Source organism: Schistocerca cancellata, chromosome 10, assembly GCF_023864275.1.
Source record: "Schistocerca cancellata isolate TAMUIC-IGC-003103 chromosome 10, iqSchCanc2.1, whole genome shotgun sequence".
NCBI lineage: Eukaryota > Metazoa > Arthropoda > Insecta > Orthoptera > Acrididae > Schistocerca > Schistocerca cancellata.
This window is the reverse complement of record NC_064635.1, coordinates 209,571,610-209,591,009: the sequence shown is the minus strand read 5'-3', so window position 1 is coordinate 209,591,009 and position 19,400 is coordinate 209,571,610. Positions and strand designations below refer to the sequence as shown.

Below are 19,400 nucleotides of genomic sequence, written 5' to 3'. Positions count from 1 at the left end.
CGCTCCATCCGTGAGTCGCCGCTCCCGGCCGTCCTCAGTTTCGCCGGGACGCTCTGCTGCCAGGCGCTCAGCTGGCCTTTCGTCGGCAAATGATGCTGCCCCTCCTACACAACCAGGGACTGCGGCCGCAGCTGGCGACCAGTCGATGGAACCGGATCCGCCTCCCGTCGGTTGTAGCGTTGTTCCCTCGCAACCTGGCCCTCCGCGGCCGTCGAGGTGACCAGCTCTTCCCCCGTCTCGTTCCCCCAACTTTTTGACTAGCGATGGCGTTGTTTCATTGTAACATAAGAGGTATTCGATCTCATCGGGAGGAATTACAACTGCTCCTCCGCCTGCACTGTCCGCTCGTCCTTGGACTCCAGGAAACCAAGTTGCGCCCGACTGACCGTATTGCCTTTACCCACTATACCTCGGAGCGGTATGACCTCACCCCTGTGGACGGTTTCCCAGCTCATGGTGGGGTCATGTTGCTCATTCGGGACGACGTCTATTACCATCCCATCCCATTGACCACCCCACTCCAAGCAATAGCTGTCCGCATTACTCTTTCTGCTTTTACTTTTTCAGTTTGTACCATCTACACTCCACCGTCATCTGCTGTTAGTCGGGCTGACATGATGCACCTAATCGTTCAGCTTCCCCCGCCGTTTTTATTGTTTGGCGACTTCAATGCCCATCATCCCCTTTGGGGCTCTCCTGCATCCTGTCCAAGAGGCTCACTCTTGGCAGATGTCTTCAACCATCTCAATCTTGTCTGCCTCAATACCGGTGCCCCGACTTTCCTCTCGGACTCCACTCATACCTACTCCCACTTGGACCTCTCGATATGTTCTACCACTCTTGCCTGTCGGTTCGAGTGGTATGTCCTTTCTGACACCTATTCGAGCGACCACTTCCCCTGTGTCGTTAGTCTCCTGCACCACACCCCATCCCCACGTCCTTCGAGCTGGAACATACTGAAAGCTGACTGGGGACTTTACTCATCCCTGGCGACCTTTCCGGACCACGATTTTCCCAGTTGTGACAGTCAGGTCAAATACCTCACGGCTGTTATCATCCATGCTGCCGAACGTTCCATTCCTCGTACTACTTCTTCACGTCGCGTTTCCGTCCCCTGGTGGAACGAGGCTTGTAGGGACGCTATCCGTGCTCGACGACGTGCTTTACGCACCTTTCGCCGCCATCCTACGTTGGCGAATTGTATTGAATACAAATGACTCGGAGCGCAATGCCGTAGAGTCATCAAAGACAGCAAAAAAGCTTGTTGGGCCTCTTTCACCGGCTCCTTTAACAGTTTTACTCCCTCTTCCGTCGTTTGGGGTAGCCTGCGCCGGCTGTCAGGCATTAAGGCCCACTCCTCGGTACCTGGCCTGACCTCAGGTAATGCGGTCCTTGTTGATCCGGTGGCTGTCTCCAACGCCTTTGGCTGCTTTTTCGAGGAGGTTTCAAGCTCCGCCCATTACCATCCTGCCTTCCTTCCCAGGAAAGAGGCAGAAGAGGCTCGGCGACCTTCCTTCCACTCGCTGAATCTGGAAACCTATAATGCCCCCTTTACTATGCAGGAACTCGAACGTGCGCTTGCACTGTCCCGGTCCTCTGCTCCGGGGCCGGATGACATTCACGTTCAGATGCTGGCACACCTTTCCCCGGCGGGCAAAAGCTTCCTTCTCCTTACCTACAATCGCGTCTGGACCGAAGGTCAAGTCCCCATGCGTTGGCGTGACGCCGTTGTTGTTCCTATACCCAAACCTGGGAAGGATAGACACCTTCCTTCTAGTTACCGCCCCATTTCTCTTACAAGCTGTGTCTGTAAGGTGATGGAGCGCATGGTTAATGCTCGGTTAGTCTGGATTCTTGAATCTCGACGGCTACTTACTAATGTCCAATGCGGCTTTCGTCGCCGCCGCTCCGCTGTTGACCACCTCGTGACCTTGTCGACATTCATCATGAACAACTTTTTGCGAAGGCGCCAAACGGTAGCCGTGTTCTTCGACTTGGAGAAGGCTTATGACACCTGTTGGAGAGGAGGTATCCTCCGCACTATGCACAGGTGGGGCCTACGCGGTCGCCTGCCCCTTTTTATTGATTCCTTTTTAACGGATTGAAAGTTTAGGGTACGTGTGGGCTCTGTATTGTCCGACGTCTTCCTCCAGAAGAACGGAGTGCCTCAGGGCTCCGTCTTGAGCGTAGCCCTTTTTGCCATCGCGATCAATCCAATTATGGATTGCATTCCACCTAATGTCTCAGGCTCTCTCTTTGTCGATGACTTCGCGATCTACTGCAGTGCCCAGAGAACATGCCTCCTGGAGCGCTGCCTTCAGCGTTGTCTAGACAGCCTCTACTCATGGAGCGTGGCAAATGGCTTCCGGTTCTCTGAAGAAAAGACAGTTTGTATCAACTTTTGGCGATATAAAGCGTTCCTTCCGCCATCCTTACATCTCGGTCCCGTTGTTCTCCCATTCGTGGACACAACTAAGTTTCTAGGGCTCACGTTGGACAGGAAACTGTGTTGGTCTCCACATGTCTCTTATTTGGCAGCCCGTTGTACACGTTCCCTTAATGTCCTCAGAGTTCTTAGCGGTTCATCTTGGGGAGCGGATCGCACTTTCCTGCTTCGCTTGTATCGGTCCATAGTCCGATCGAAGCTGGATTATGGGAGCTTCGTCTACTCGTCCGCTCGGCCGTCCCTCTTACGCCGGCTCAACTCCATCCACCATCGGGGGATACGTCTTGCGACCGGAGCCTTCTACACTAGTCCTGTCGAGAGTCTTTATGCTGAAGCTGCCGAGTTACCGTTGACCTACCGGCGCGACGTACTGCTGTGTCGGTATGCCTGCCGGCTGTCGTCTATGCCCGACCACCCCTCTTACAAGTCCTTCTTCGCCGATTCTCTCGACCGTCAGTACGGGTTGTATGTGTCTGCCCTGCTGCCCCCCGGAGTCCGCTTCCGTCGCCTGCTTCGACAATTGGATTTTGCCCTCCCTACCACCTTCAGAGAGGGTGAGAGCCCGACACCACCTTGGCTCCAGGCTCCGGTTCATATTTATCTCGACCTCAGCTCACTCCCGAAGGATGGTACTCCGGCTGCAATGTATTGCTCACGGTTTGCCGAACTTCGTGCTCGACTTGCCGGTCACACCTTTATTTACACCGATGGCTCCAAAACTGACGATGGTGTCGGCTGTGCCTTTGTCGTCGGGGCCGGCTCCTCAACCAATGTTCCAGCTTTACGGCCGAGCTTTTTGCTCTCCATCAGGCCGTTCAGTATGCCCGCCGCCACCGCAATTCATCCTATGTACTCTGCTCTGACTCACTCAGTGCTCTTCAGAGCCTTGGAGCTCCCTATCCGGTCCATCCCTTGATTCAACGGATACAGCAGTCCCTCCATTCTTTCGCTGATAACGGTGGTTCTGTCAGCTTTCTGTGGGTTCCCGGACATGTGGGAGTGCCCGGGAATGAGGCTGCGGATGCTGCAGCCAAGGCTGCAGTCCTCCTGCCTCGGCCAGCCTCCCATTGTGTCCCGTCATCCGACGTTCGTGGGGATGTCTGTAAGAGGCTTGTGTCGTTGTGGTGGGATGCTTGGTCATCCCTCCAAGGAAACAAGCTCCGGGCAGTAAAACCGCTACCAACTGCTTGGACAACATCCTCCCGACCATCTCGGCGCGAGGAGGTCCTTCTGACCAGGTTGCGGATTGGGCATTGCCGGTTTAGCCACCGCTACCTGCTCTCCGGTGACCCAGCCCCGCAGTGCCCTTGTGGTCAGGCATTAACAGTGCGCCATGTTTTATTGTCGTGTCCCCGTTTTAGTCAATTTCGTGTTGTCCTGTCCCTGCCATCTACTTTACCGGATGTTTTAGCTGATGACGCTCGAGCAGCTGCTCGTATACTGCGTTTTATAACTTTAACTGGCTTGTCCAAAGACATTTAATCTTTTTACTTATTTTGTCTGCATCTTTGTCTGGTCCTTCTGGTGTCCCCTCCATCCCCTTGAGTTTTACCAGATTCCATGTGCTCTAACAACAGTGACTGGGCGCTAATGACCTCAGCAGTTGAGCGCCCTTAAACCCAACCAAAGAAAGTATACAGAATGAGGAATCTTTTAGTGTGTCAAAGATAGTCATCACATCCAACAATAGTGTTTATCTGTTTACACCTTGATAGGTAGGTGACTGTTTTCATGTTTCTCGGATCATTGTGATAAAGAAATTAAATTCTTTGACCAGTTTCGAGCCACATTATTCGTTGCTAAACACACATTGGGGTTAGCATTCCACTGAAATTTCAACAGAAATGTCAATTTATTTTTGCTGCTCTTCTTACTCCCTTTAATTTTCTTCAGAGAGACGTTATCACTGGTGAGTTTTGAGTTACGTTACCTTGTTGCCATATTCAAATCTGCTTCTTTGGCAAAAACACAGCAGAGTTAATGTCACTAACATTTTAATGCAGTTTAAATTGCAACAGAATTATTAAACAGTAACTGATGGAAAGACAGGTCAGTAGTTTATGAAAATGCCCATTCTTGGCATAAAAATAATGTGAAATTTCCAAATTTGTGTTGTTCCAAACCCACTGTAATTTTCGTTTCAACAGATATCGATGACACTTAAATGTTACACCATTTCATCAAAAAAATTTGTAGTCACTCGAATGTCACGGTAGATGTGAAAGTTTCGGCAAATTAATCACATAGCTTGATACTCCCCTCTTTGCATGCTGCATTTGCCAAAATCTTGTTTCAGTATCAGAAACTGCTTACAAGATATGAAGAGCTTCGTGACTATTTCCTTCTGGCTTTTTTGCCGGCTCAAAAGTTCAAGATGAAGTGAATTAAACACAATCCGTTTTATCAAGATTGATAATAGACAGCAATATCCTTCAGAGTGTAAAGAAAAATTCAGTACATTAGCTACATTTCATATGCAGCAACGTATGACCTAACATGTACCAAATGCAAATTCATAATGACCTCTATTTTCCACTGCAAAATTTCCTAAATTCTCTCAGTAGATTGTTTAATCCTAAAATATCAGAATAAATATGACCCTTAATGAAATGATAGTTAATCACAAAGCTGGTGAATAAAACTATAAGATGAGTGAGAATCAAACTTTTTACCAAATAGTTCCTTTTTAATTGGTTGAGAAAAATTGTAGTTCGGGCGGCTCACACACCTGCCGTTCAGACTTGAGCGAGCCAGCCAGCCAGTTTCCGTGCTGAATCGTGCACGGTGTGGAAGGCTCAGCATGTGAGGTAGCGGTCACCCCTACCTGCTAGCTGGCAGTCGTTTGACATCTAGCAAACCATGAGACAGGCTTCAGGCTGTAGGCTGCAGAACAGATCTTGCAACAATAGGCTCGTATGCCATACAGCCTGACCTCTGGTGCTGCAGTTGTGCAAAAATTCAAAACTATGTAATAAATGTTATTTTATAATGGGTGCTATCCGTATTAATTATTTTATCAGAGACAGTTGTAAATAGGTTTATTTTCTGCTTATAACTGTCGAAAATATAGCAAATTTTTGGTTACTTGTACTTTGCAATTTAGATAGATGATTGCTTAAGATAGTGTTTACAAAAGAAAGTGCACGAATGCAATAAGGTAGCAGTGCACTTTATCTAGTGCCATGCTGGTTGATGTCGGTTGAATGAATGGTTTGTATGACATACATGCCTGATAATGCAACATAGAAACTCAACACTAGGCCTAGCATCTCAATGATGTCTGTCAACGAAATAAAGTTCAAAATTTGGTATATTGCACACACTTTAATGTGGCAGTTTTAGGATGTGTGTGTTTTTAACAGTTGGTGCATCAAATCCCAGTAGAGGTGGGCCCAGAACTACCTCATTTGTGACACTGCCGACTTCAGTAAGCAACTGCACGGTAACTGTTACCGTATGCTTTGTTGTTGTGCATTGCTCATTGTTTTCTTTCTTATTTTAAAATGAGTGAGGAGACTAATCTTCATCCATCACTGTATTCGAATTGTAACCATCACGACACCACAAGGGATTGGCAATATTGGCAATCCCTACAAACATATCTCAGTTCTGCTTCCACAGAAACACAGGTGTAGACTGACAGCCATGTGCAAGGGAGGCAGGTCTCATTTTCCTGCACCTCTCCTCTCCACTCTAGTGATCGTTAAAACTTCTCAGTTTACTTGCCATGTCAAATTCAGATAAATTCTCGAGCTTTCCAGAGTTCCTCCATTGTCGTATCAGGGGCTAAGACTTAGAGAGACACTCTTCGAAAGCTCAGGTCTTTACCTGAATTTGGCACAGAACTTTTTATGTGAGGACCCCATTGGAGAAAACTTCGTAATCGGGTCATAATTCTAGTTTGTTTATGCTCGCGACCGACTGCCATTTTATAGTGACCACACTCTACACTAGAGTGATAAGAAAACGGAACCTATAAACGTATTTTGACTGTGCTGAAAGTCTTCCCCTAATGTGCGAATAGTTAATTTCGGTTCTACTTGTATGCTAAGTACCTTGTAGGTTCAATCTGTAATGTTGTCAAGTATTGGTTGCACAGCTATCAATGCCCAGAAAAGGTAGAAATCAGTATTCTGCAGATTATGTAATTATTGAATGGGATGACAGAAATAATTTCAAGAAACATCTTAAATCAGAGAAGCACTCGGTTCACCAGCAGTAAAGTGCCGCTCCTTCTCAGCAGAAACAACCATTTGGTTAAAGTTAAAATCGAGCCAAAAGAAGAAAACAAGCAAAGACCTATTTGGAAAAAAGTTGCAGTTTTTACTAAAACATTTCAATCAAAAAACTCCTCGATCTCCACTCCCCCCACCTTCTTCTTCTGTCAACAATCAACCCAAGGCTAGACATCGTGTGACATTTCCATTTTGAACAGCTAATCGTTTGTAAACAAAAACCATTTAGACAAAAATTTTGCAAAAATAGATGTGAAATTTGCCAAAAATAGACGATACATTTTACTAATGACACATTTAGACATATCATTAATAGTACACACAACTGTTTTGCTTCACCTCGATTCCAAGAGTTCCGTAGGCTGAGGAGAAAATTGGAATAAAGATCAACATAAACATCATTTCTGCCCTTTTTACTGCTCATTAAAACCACACATTGCATGTTGTACCGCCATACAGTGACACCTTCAGAGGTGGTGGTCCAGATTGGTGTACACACCGGTACCTCTATTCCCCAGTAGCACGTCATCTTGGATTGATGCATGCCTGTATTTGTCATGGCATACTATCCACAAGTTCATCAAGGCACTGTTGGTCCCACTCCTCAACAGTGATTCGGTGTAGATCTCAGAGTGATGGGTGGGTCACGTCGTCCATAAACAGCCCTTTTCAATCTATCCCAGACATGTTCGATAGGGGTCACTCTAGTTGAACGATGTCGTTATCTTGAAGGAAGTCATTCACAACATATGCACGATGGGGGGTGTGAATTGTCGTCCATGAAGACGAATGCCTGGCCAATGTGCTGCCAATATGGTTCCACTATTAGTCAGAGGATGGCATTCACGTATCGTACAGCCGTTACGGTGCCTTCCACGACCACCAGCGGTGTAAGTCAGGCACACATAATGCCACCCCAAAACAACAGGCAACCTCCAACTTCATGCACTCGCCGTACAGTGTATCTAAGGCATTGAACTACAAACAACATGAGCCGTGTAGCTCCTTCATGGTGGAATGATTGGAACTGATTGGCTGTCAGACCCCCTCCATCTAATAGGCGCATGGTTGTTTACATCTTTGGGCAGGTTTAGTGACATCTCTGAACAGTCTAAGGGACTGTGTCTGTGGTACTGTGTCAGTGTCTATCTTTAGGAGTTCTGGGAACCGGCGTGATGCAAAACTTTTTTTGATGTGTGTGTGTGTATTTGTTTGTTCTTTGCTGCTTCTTCTTTGGGACAGATACTTAAATCCCCCTGCGCTCAGCAACGTGTCAATCCTGCTGCAAGTTACATACCATTTACTTACTCAACCTTTTGCTTGCATGTGCCATCACCTTTTTGTGCCAACACTATTCTCTTCTTTCCCCTTGTCATCATCAGTAAATTTCCAAATTTTCTGCTATTAACAACAAGCAGTCACTGCTGCCATGCAGTTGTTTTCGACAATCACTTGCGCTGCGAGGCAGTGTTGCCTATTTTGAACAGGAACATAGTTGTACCTAGTCACAACCTACGGCTAGGTCTACAATTCGCTTTGTTAAATACTATACCTCTGGGGACTCATATATTTGCCAAACAAATGTTACCTAAGTATCGAGGCAATGGCAGATTTGCTTCCTGATCCTTGTTCAGGCTGAGCATTTGCTTCATTTCCAAAGACCTCAATATTTGTCAAATAAATGTTACCTAAATATTGAGGCAATGGAAGATTTGCTTCCTGATCCTTGTTCAGGCTGAGCATTTGCTTCATTTCCAAAGACCTCATTGCCAGTCAGAGGTTATACCACCGTCTCTGCTACTGCAAGTCCTGCCTTGTACACAAGATCTTGTGTGTCTTTTCACATATTTTTCCTGTACTTCAGTATTGAGGTTCACCGTATTACAAAATATTTTGTGTTGCAGATTGGGACTGGAGAACCTTTTCTACGAGTACGGTGTAGATCTCCTACTGTGGGGTCACCAACATTCCTACGAACGACTGTGGCCGGTTTACAACCACGAGGTGAAAAATGGAAGTATCGAAGAACCTTATCGCAATCCGGGGGCACCTGTACACATCATTACAGGCTCAGCAGTAAGTTTTCTCTTCAGTAACTAATTTTGTACACATTTGTCAAGGGTTTGATGTAATGATATCATCCACTCGGCAAGGAACAAAGTAATTACATGCTTTAATTAGAAAGAATTGATTGTTATTGAATATTTTTCTGATTGTCAGTGAGCACCCATTCTGTTCCACAAGAATTATGTTTAGCTTGAAATACTGTTTATCGTAATACAGGAAAGAGCATCACGCTTACATTGGTCTTGACATTCCAACATGATTTTCTTTAATCACAGTTAATATGGATTCACAGTGCAGGGCGTTTCAAAATGGGTATACAGGATTTAAGGCTTTGTAGCATTTATTACATTCAACCTACACTTATAAATAATACAGTAAATGGAGGGCAACTCGGTTTTGTTTGTATTCGTGTGCACAAAGTGAAGAATACGGAATGACAGAGGGTGACCGGAGAATGTATAGAATGAGTGAGAGTCTTTAACACCTAGTGCAAAGAAATCAGTTTGGAAGGCTAGTCACGAATTTGCTCTTCCAGTTACATCTAGTGTGTCATTGTTCTCAGTAAATTTAGAACTGAGCAGAGTTTTCAAGAGTTCTGAGAGAAGTATTCGTGAACTAGACGGATCTCTTAGGTTTGACATCAGGCCTCTTCTCTCATCACATGGCTGCCACTAGGCGGCTCCGGGGAGGGTACTTTAAAAAAATTTGCAAGTGTGTGTCTCATATCTCCCTTTTGTTTAAAAAATTGGAGGTGGCCGTGTACAGTCTCTCATATAAATGCAAGATCACTGTACCGTCTGCTGGCTTTCATCTCAGGATTTTCGACCAGTGTCGATTTGCTAATTTTTCTGATGTTTCGGCAACACAGGTGACTAGAATTATCGAAGGTTCAGCCTCGATTGCCAGTCTCCAGGGTCGCATTCGGAAAGCGTTATGCAGTACGTGCCTTCAGTTCAGCTCAGTTCGTATTTGGAGCACTGAACACATCTTTCAGAAAACCCCACAACCGGAAGTCACACGGATTAAAACCAGACAATACGGACGACCAGGCCGTAGGGAAATGATGGCCGATAATTCTAGCATTTACGAAATGCCTCTGCAGCACCCGCTTCACAGCGTAATGTGCGGAGGAGTGCCATTTCGCCTAAAAATGACGGTACCGACATATCCGTGCCGTCGGAGGTTTGATGCATGAAAGACACTTGTAGTGCTAACCGGTGATAGGACATGCAGGACTCTGTTCCTCGAAAAAATAGAGCCCTACAATAAATGGTGCCGTCGACCCACTCCACGCGGTCACTGTCGCAGAACAAGGTGGCACCTGTCGAAGCGTGTCCAGATTTGTTTGTCGCCCGTATTCTGCAATTCTGAATATTGGCATGTGCCAGGAAATGAATATTGACGTGTGGTGGGAGGTGGAAATGGGCTTCATCTCTACACGGAATGTTCGACAGCCATTCGCTGTCCACTACCATCCGAACGAGAAATTCCATAGCGGACATTAGACTTACGAGCAGGTGAGCAGGAAGTAACTTCCGGACACGGGTGATTATGTACCGATATCAATTCAGAACGTTTTGTCGGATTTTCTGCACTGTGCTCGCAGATGTGTCTGACGTCCGTGCAATTCCTCACACACTGTGTGTCCGCAGAGCACCGCTCGACCTTCCCCATAATGCCGCGGCCACATCCTCGACAGGTGTCGGATCGGTCGCTTTCCTCCCTCTGTCGTGCACTTCAAAAGGACCTCTCTCCTCAGATTTTATTATTATTATTCTCTCTCTCTCTCTCTCTCTCTCTCTCTCTCTCTCTCTCTCTCCCCCCCCCCCCCCCCCCCCCCTCCAGTATTTGGAACTGCTACAGGTCTACTAGTGCGCAGTCACTGTTCTTGTAAAAGAGCACCAGCAGCATGCTATCCTTCAAGTTGGGCCTCTGAGATGCAAACTGAGGAGCAGCCACCTGCCACGTTTTGGTGCTTACAGTGCCAGCTGGTGGTCTGCAGGCTTAACATTGTTGTTGCATTCTATTTCTTTTGTCCATACTGGAAATTTTTTTTTATGTTGCTATTTCCCAGAAAATTATTTTTATTCATTGTATGAACTAAAATGTTACAATGTTTGAATATCCCTCGGGTTTCTATCACATGTCGAACAAATATCTGTTGCAGGGCTGCTGGGAAGGGAAAAGCCCCTTCGTGCTGCCAGCTCCCGAATGGTCCGCATTCCGCAGCACAGATTTTGGATATACTCGGCTGCTGTTCCAAAATGTTTCACACTTGCTTATTGAGCAAGTATCAGTTGACAAGGTAAGATTTGTGTATAGGTTTACACTATGTGAGAAAGCAGAGCAACTGTTTAAAAAGCTACTAAGCAGTTTTGTGTCGCAGTGACTAGGCTGTCTCTCGTCGATGAGAGAAAGTAATTTTTTTGTGGTTGAATTAGTAAACTCATTTAGTAATTGCAAGGAAACTTGTTAAGTCATTACTCTGAGGTGACAGAAGGTGTCGGATAGTGATACGCACGTACACAGATGGCGCTCGGGCAATTCCTGCGAATAGGTTGCGGAGATGATTGTGGTCGGAGCTAGACTCGTGGAACATTCCGTTTTGGAAGACGTTAGGAAATTTGATATTCTGACATCCACATGCTGCGAGTACCAAATTTTGAGTGTTACCTCTCGCCGTGGACGACACAGTGGCTGACAGCTTTCACTTAATAACTGATAGTGGCAGCATTAGTTAGTTTGCTAACGTATGAGTGACACTGTGTGAAATAGCTGCAGAAATCGGTGTGGGATGTACGCAGAATGTATCCGTTAACACAGTGTGGCAAAATTGGGCACTGACGGGCTACGGCAGCAGACGACCGGCACGAGTGCCCCGCTGACGGCACGTGGTTTGCGGTGCCTTTCCCCAGTCCTCAACGATATCGGTCGCACCCTCGACGGCTGGAAAACTGTGGCCCGGTCGGACGAGTCCAGATTCCGGTCGGTACGAGCCGATTGCAGGGTTAGAGTGTGGCGCACACGCCACAGAGCCGCAGACCTGAATTGTCGACGGGGCACCGTGCGAGCTCGTGGTGGCTCAATAACGTCGTCGGCCACATTTGCACGGAATGTAACCAATAGCCGACAGTTCGGAACCGTTTGTGGACTTCACGTTCCCGAACGAGGACGGAATTTTTTTCGACAACGGCGTGCCATGTCGTCGGGCCCCTGCCGTTCGCGGCCGGTTCGAAGAACGTTTGGCCACCCACATCGCTCCACGTGAACCCCGTGGAACATTTACAGGACATACTGGAGTGGTCAGTTTGTGCACATCGTGCAGTGGCACCACTTCGGCACTTGCGGATGGGTATAGAGGCAGCACAGCTCAGTATTTCTAGAGGGCACTCCGGGCAACATGTCGAGAGGCTGCACTGCGCTGGGCAAGCAAATGTCCGATATGGTAGTAGGAGGTGTTTTGTGACTTGTCACCACAGTGTATATTGTTAATATGTAACAGCTTCATACAAACTGTCAAAGGATTGTTTGTTGGTGGCTGTCTTACTTGATAAATGATTTGTAAATATTAATAGACGTTTTTATTTTAAAAGCTTATTTTTGTCCAGACACAAAATGAGTAGAAGGAAGTTCATGGGACTTCAGCTTCAGCTTTTGTGTTTAGTTGTAGGCCTATTTTGTTCATGATTTTTGTGGCAGCTTTGTGATTTGCAGTGTGCAAGTTGTGATAGTGGTCTTCAGTCCTGAGACTGGTTTGGTGCAGCTCTCCATGCTACCCTATCCTGTGCAAGCTTCATCTCCCAGTACTTACTGCAACCTACATCCTTCTGAATCTGCTTAGTGTATTCATCTCTTGGTCTCCCTCTATGACTTTTACCCTCCATGCTGCCCTCCAATGCTAAATTTGTGATCCCTTGATGCCTCAGAACATGTCCTACCAACCAGTCCCTTCTTCTTGTCAAGTTGTGCCACAAATTCCTCTTCTCCCCAATTCTATTCAATACCTCCTCATTAGTTATGTGATCTGCCCGTCTAATCTTCAGCATTCTTCTGTAGCACCACATTTCGAAAGCTCCTATTCTCTTCTTGTCCAAACCATTTATCGTCCATGTTTCACTTCCATACATGGCTACACTCCATATAAATACTTTCAGAAATGACTTCCTGACACTTAAATCTATACTACATGTTAACAAATTTCTCTTCTTCAGAAATGCTTTCCTTGCCATTGTCAGTCTACATTTGATATCTTCTCTACTTCAACCATCATCAGTTATTATGCTCCCCAAATAGCAAAACTCCTTCACTACTTTAAGTGTCGCATTTCCTAATCTAATTCCCTCAGCATCACCAGACTTAATTAGACTACATTCCATTATCCTCGTTTTGCTTTTGTTGATGTTCATCTTATACCCTCCTTTCAAGACACTGTCCATTCCGTTCAACTGCTCTTCCAAGTCCTTTGTTGTCTCTGACAGAATTAAGATGTCATCGGCGAACCTCAAAGTTTTTATTTCTTCTCCATGGATTTTAATACCTACTTCGAAATTTTCTTTTGTTTCTTTTACTGCTTGCTCAATATACAGATTGAATAACATCGGTGAGAGTTTACAACCGTGTCTCACTCCCTTCCCAACCACTGCTTCCCTTTCATGCCCCTCGACTCATATAACTGCCATCTGGTTTCTGTACAAATAGTAAATAGCCTGTCGCTACCTGTATTTTACCCCTGCCACCTTTAGAATTTGAAAGAGAGTATTCAAGTCAACATTGTCAAAAGCTTTCTCTAAGTCTACAAATGCTAGAAATGTAGGTCTGCCTTTGATGAATCTTTTTTCTAAGTTAAGTCGTAAGGTCAGTATTGCCTCACGTGTTCCAGTATTTCTACGGAATCCGAACTGATCTTCACCGAGGTCGGCTTCTACCCGTTTTTCCATTCGTCTGTAAAGAATTCGCGTTAGTATTTTGCAGCTGTGACTTACTAAACTGATAGTTCAGTAATTTTCACGTCTGTCAACACCTGCTTTCTTTGGGATTGTAATTATTATATTATTCTTGAAGTCTGATGGTATTTCGCCTGTCTCATACATCTTGCTCACCAGATGGTAGAGTTTCGTCAGGAATGGCTCTCCAAAGGCCGTCAGTAGTTCTAATGGAATGTTGTCTACTCCCGGGACCTTGTTTGGACTCAGGTCTTTCAGTGCTCTGTCAAACTCTTCACGCAGTATTACATCTCCCATTTCATCTTAATCTACACCCTCTTCCATTTCCATAATATTGTCCTCAAGTACATCGCTCTTGTATAGACCCTCTATATACTCCTTCCACCTTTCTGCTTTACCTTCTTTGCTTAGAACTGGGTTTCCATCTGAGCTCTTGGTATTCATAAAAGTGGTTCTCTTTTCTGCAAAGGTCTCTTTAATTTTCCTGTAGGTGGTATCTATCTTACCCCTAGTGAGATAAGCCTCTAGACCTTTACATTTGTCCTCTAGCCATCCCTGCTTAGCCATTTTGCACTTCCTGTCGATCTACATCTACAGACGTACTCCGCAGTCCACCATACCGTGCGTGGCGGAGGGTACCTCGTACCACTACTAGCATCTTCTCTCCCTGTTCCACTCCCGAACAGAAGGGAAAAATGACTGCCTATATGCCTCTGTACGAGCCCTAATCTCTCTTAGCTTATCTATGTGGTCTTTCCGCGAAATGTAAGTTGGCGGCAGTAAAATTGTACTGCAGTCAGCCTCAAATCCTGGTTCTCTAAATTTCCTCACTAGCGATTCACGAAAAGAACGCCTCCTTTCCTCTAGAGACTTCCACCCGAGTTCCTGAAGCATTTCCGTGACACTCGCTTAATGATCAAACCTACCAGTAACAAATTTAGCAGCCCGCATCTGAATTGCTTCTATGTCCTCCCTCAATCCTACCTGATAGGGATCCCAAATGCTAGAGCCGTACTCAAGAATAGGTCGTATTAGTGTTTCATAAGTGGTCTCCTTTACAGATGAACCACATCTTCCCAAAATTCTACCAATGAACCGAAGACGACTATCCGCCTTCCCCACAACTGCCATTAAATGCTTGTCCCGCTTCATATCGCTCTGCAATGTTACGCCCAAATATTTAATCGACGTGACTGTGTCAAGCGCTACACTACTAGTGGAGTATTCAAACATTACAGGATCCTTTTTCCTATTCATCTGCATTAATTTACATTTATCTATATTTAGAGTTAGCTGCAATTCTTTACACAAATCCCAAATCCTGTCAAAGTCATCTTGTGTCCTCCTAGTCACTCAACGACGACACCTTCCCGTACACCACAGCATCATCAGCAAACAGCTGCACATTGCTATCCACCCTATCCAAAAGATCATTTATGTAGATAGAAAACAACAGCAGATCATTTTTGAGATGTTTGTATTCCCTTTTGCCTGCTTCATTTACTACGTTTTTATATTTTCTCCTTTCATCAATTAAATTCAATATTTCTTCTGTTACCCAAGGATTTCTACTAGCCCTCATCTTTTTACCTACTTGATCCTCTGCCTCCTTCACTACTTCATCTGTCAGAGCTACCCATTCTTCTACTGGTTTCTTTCCCCCATTCCTGTCAGTTGTTCCCTTATGCTCTCCCTGAAACTCTGTACAACCTCTGGTTTAGCCAGTTTATCCAGGTCCCATCTCCTTAAATTCCCCCGTTTTTTGCAGTTTCTTTAGTTTTAATCTACAGTTCATAACCAATAGATTGTGGGCAGAGTCCACATCTGCCCCTGGAAATGTCATTGAATTTAAAACCTGGTTCCTAAATCTCTGTCTTACCATTATATAATCTATCTGAAACCTGTCAGTATCTCTAGGCTTCTTCCATGTATACAACCTTCTTTTATGATTCTTGAACCAAGTGTTAGTTATGATTAATTTATGCTCTGTGCAAAATTCAACCAGGCAGTTTCCTCTTTCATTTCTTCCTCCTAATCCATATTCGCGTACTACGTTTCCTTCTCTTCCTGTTCCTACTATCGAATTTCAGTCACCAATGACTATTAAATTTTCATCTCCCTTCACTATCTCCTCATACATTTCATTATCATCTGCAGAGCTAGATGGCATATAAACTTGTACTACTGTAGTAGGCGTGGGCTTCGTGTCTATCTTGGCCACATTAATGCGTTCACTACACTGGTTGTAGTAGCTTACCCGCACTCCTATTTTTTTATTCATTATTAAACCTAGACACACTGAAAGAAAGTGCTAGATATTATCAAACAATGGAAAATCCAGGATGGAATGTAACAATACGAGAGAAGGAAACTTGCTACTCACCATATAGCGGAGATGCTGGGTCGTGATAGGCACAATAAAAAGGTTCACACACTCGTAGCTTTCAGCCATTAAGCCTTTGTCAGCAGTAGGCACACGCAAATGTAACTTGCACACTCACCTGCAGTCTCAGAGAGCTGAAACTGCACTGCAAGCAGCAGCACCAGTGCATGATGGGAATGGCAACTGGGTGGGGTTAAGGAGGGCTGGGGCAGGGAGGGGAAGGGACAGTATGGTGGGATTGGCGGACAGTCAAGTGTTGCAGTTTAGATGGAGGGCAGGAGAGAGAGTGCAGAGGGGGGAGAGTGTAACTAGTGGAAAGGAGAGAAATTAAATGACGGTGTGGCAGTGAAATGACGGCTGTGTAGAGCTGGAATAGGAACAGGAAGGGAGCTGGATGAGTGAGGACAGTGACTAACGAAGGTTGAGGCCAGGAGGGTTACGGGAACGTAGGGTGTATTGCACGGAAAGTTACCACCCACGCAATTCAGAAAAGCTGGTGTTGGTGGGAAGGATCCATATGGCACAGGCTGTGAAGCAGTCATTGAGATGAGGGGTATCATGTTTGGCAGCGTGTTCGACAACAAGGTGGTCTACTTGTTTCTTGGCCACAGTTTGTCGGTGGCCGTTCATGTGGACAGACAGCTTGTTGGTTGTCATGCCTAAATAAAATGCAGCACAGTGATTGCAGCTTAGCTTGTAGATCACATGACTGGTTTCACAGGTAGCCCTGCCTTTGATGGGATAGGTGATGTTAGTGACCGGACTGGAGTAGGTGGTGGTAGGAGGATCTATAGGACAGGTCTTGCATCTAGGTCTATTACAGGGGTATGAGCCATGCAGTATGGGATTGGGAGCAGGGGTTGTGTGAGGGTGGACAATTATATTGTGTAGGTTTGGTGGACAGCGGAATACCACGGTAGGAGGGGTGGGAAGGATAGTGGGTAGGACGTTTCTCATTTCAGGGCACAACAAGAGATAATCGAAACCCTGGCGGAGAATGTAATTCAGTTGCTCCAGTCCCGGATGGTACTAAAGGGAATGCTCCTCTGTGGCTGGTCTGTGGGACTTTGGGAGGTGGTGGGAGACTGGAAAGATAAGGCACGGGAGATTTGTTTTTGTACAAGGATGGGAGGATAATTACAGTCAGTGAAGGCTTCAGTGAGACCCTTGGTATATTTCGAGGAGGACTGCTTTTCACTGCAGATGCGACGACCACGAGTGGCTAGGCTGCACGGAACGGATTTCTTTGTATGGAAAGGGTGGCAGCTCTCGAAGTGGAGCATTGCTGGTGGTTAGTAGGTTTGACATGGATAGAGCTACTGATATAGCCATCTCTGAGGTGAAGGTCAACATCTAGAAAGGTGGCTTGTTGGGTTGAATAGGACCAGGTGAAGCAAATGGGAAGAAGTTGTTTATGTTCTGGAGGAATGTGAAAAGGTGTCCTCACCTTCAATCCAGATAGCAAAGATGTCATCAATGAATCTGAACCAGGTGAGGGGTATAGGATTCTGGGTATTTAGGAGGGATTCCTCTTTCACACTTTCCCGGTACCTCACGATCTTATCTCTAACTACAGCCCCCTCAGCACGCCCCCCCCCCCCCCCCCCACACACACACACACACACACACACACACACACACACACACACACACACACACACACACTTTCTCCGTTCACCCCTGTTCGCACCCACTAAATCCACTTCATCCAGTCACATCTGCCGTCCCCCTTCTTTACACTTATCCACCCTCAAACCTGCTACCCACAGTAATATTCATATATTTATTAATGATTAGTTATTCTCTGCTTTTACCTTTGTGACTGCTTGCCAATTTTAGTGAGTTTTCGCCTTCCACTATCGTCTCCTTCCTCAGATTGCATCTCCTTTCTTCCCCCTGTACATCCGTTTCGCCATTTTCATAATTTTCACTCGTATTTGGGTGTATTTTTGCATAATTTTTCGGACGTAATTCTACTTTCTTACGTAATTTTTTGCATTTTTGCATCACCATCAATCCTTGCTCTTTCCCTCTGCATCAATACAGAAAAGTTTCCTTATCCCTGGCCAGATCCCAGTCCCACATACTGTTCCTGCCTTGTTACTTGGCTCATGAAATCCCCACTAATGGCCTTAACATCAAATTACCCATCTCTGGTTGCCACCCCTCCTTCCACAATGACCTCCACCTGTTCATATTCTGCCAATCCTTAGCCCTCACCAACATAGTCCTGCAAAACCATAACCAAGCCCAATCCTCCCTGCTGTATCTTTTCTCCATCTGCAAAATTCTCCTGCTATGTAATCCCAAATTCCTCGAACCCATAACACACATTGAAACTCTTGCCCTGCAGGAACTTGAGCAGCATGCACAATGCCACCTCAAGAAGCTCTCCATCCTGCCCACTTTCTACTCCCACCTCAGAGTACCACTGTCCACCACTTTTACACCAACCTCCAAACCTCCCCCACGCCCCTTCATAGCTGACAAACCCTGTCTCGCAGACCTACTACACTTACTCCACCTTCCAAAAACTCCCTCCCACCACCACTCAGAACCCAAAACCTAATCAGATCCACAACACAGTCATTAACCTTTCCTCCAGAAGCCTTAGTCCCACAAAAATATCGATCCTTTCCAAAGGCCTCACCTTTTGTCCCACTCCCAAATTCAACCATGCTGGACTAGTTAAAGACCTTCTCTCATTCTCCCGGTCCCTACAGTGGAAACACATTTTCGCTACCAACCCGACCAATCAGCCTCAACCAAAGACCAATATTGAACATTGCCTAACTCAGTTCACTCTTCCATGCAACCGTGATCCACCCCCACTGCCTCCAAACCACCCCCTGTTATCTTCCAGAATTTCTTAACCTTGAACCTTGCCTCAACATCATTCCCCAAATCCCTCAATGTGCAAATTAACCTTACATACGTAGAAAGAACTGCAGTCGACCATCTAAAAACTGATCCCGACCTTATAATCCTACCTGCTGACAAAGGCTCCACCACCATTGTTTTGAATCGCAAGGATTATGTGGCAGAAGACTCAGTCAGTTGTCAAATACTACCACCTACGAACCATGCCACAGTGATCCTATTACAGTAATCCAGCAGGATCTCCCATCACTACTCAAATCCTTAGGCCCGTCCCAGAACCTCTCCCCAGAGTCCATCTCTCTAATTACCCCTACCACTGCCTGCACTCCCACTTTCTACATGGTTCCTAAAGTCCATAAACCCAACCACCCAGGACGCCCCATTGTGGCCGGTTACTGTGCCCCCACTGAGAGAATCTCTGCTTTCATAGACCAACACCTTCAACA

The 19,400-nt window shown here is 45.8% G+C and overlaps 1 protein-coding gene across 2 annotated transcripts in view; it reads left to right on the top strand.

The window, feature by feature from the left end:
* LOC126106644 (acid phosphatase type 7-like) overlaps positions 1-19,400 on the top strand; it is a 198,895-nt gene that overhangs the window by 153,536 nt on the left and 25,959 nt on the right. For both annotated transcript variants that reach the window (XM_049913001.1, XM_049913000.1), the window contains exons 8-9: positions 8,586-8,757; positions 10,916-11,053. In XM_049913001.1, coding sequence (XP_049768958.1) covers positions 8,586-8,757; positions 10,916-11,053 — 310 coding nt within the window. The remainder of the gene's footprint in view (positions 1-8,585; positions 8,758-10,915; positions 11,054-19,400) is intronic.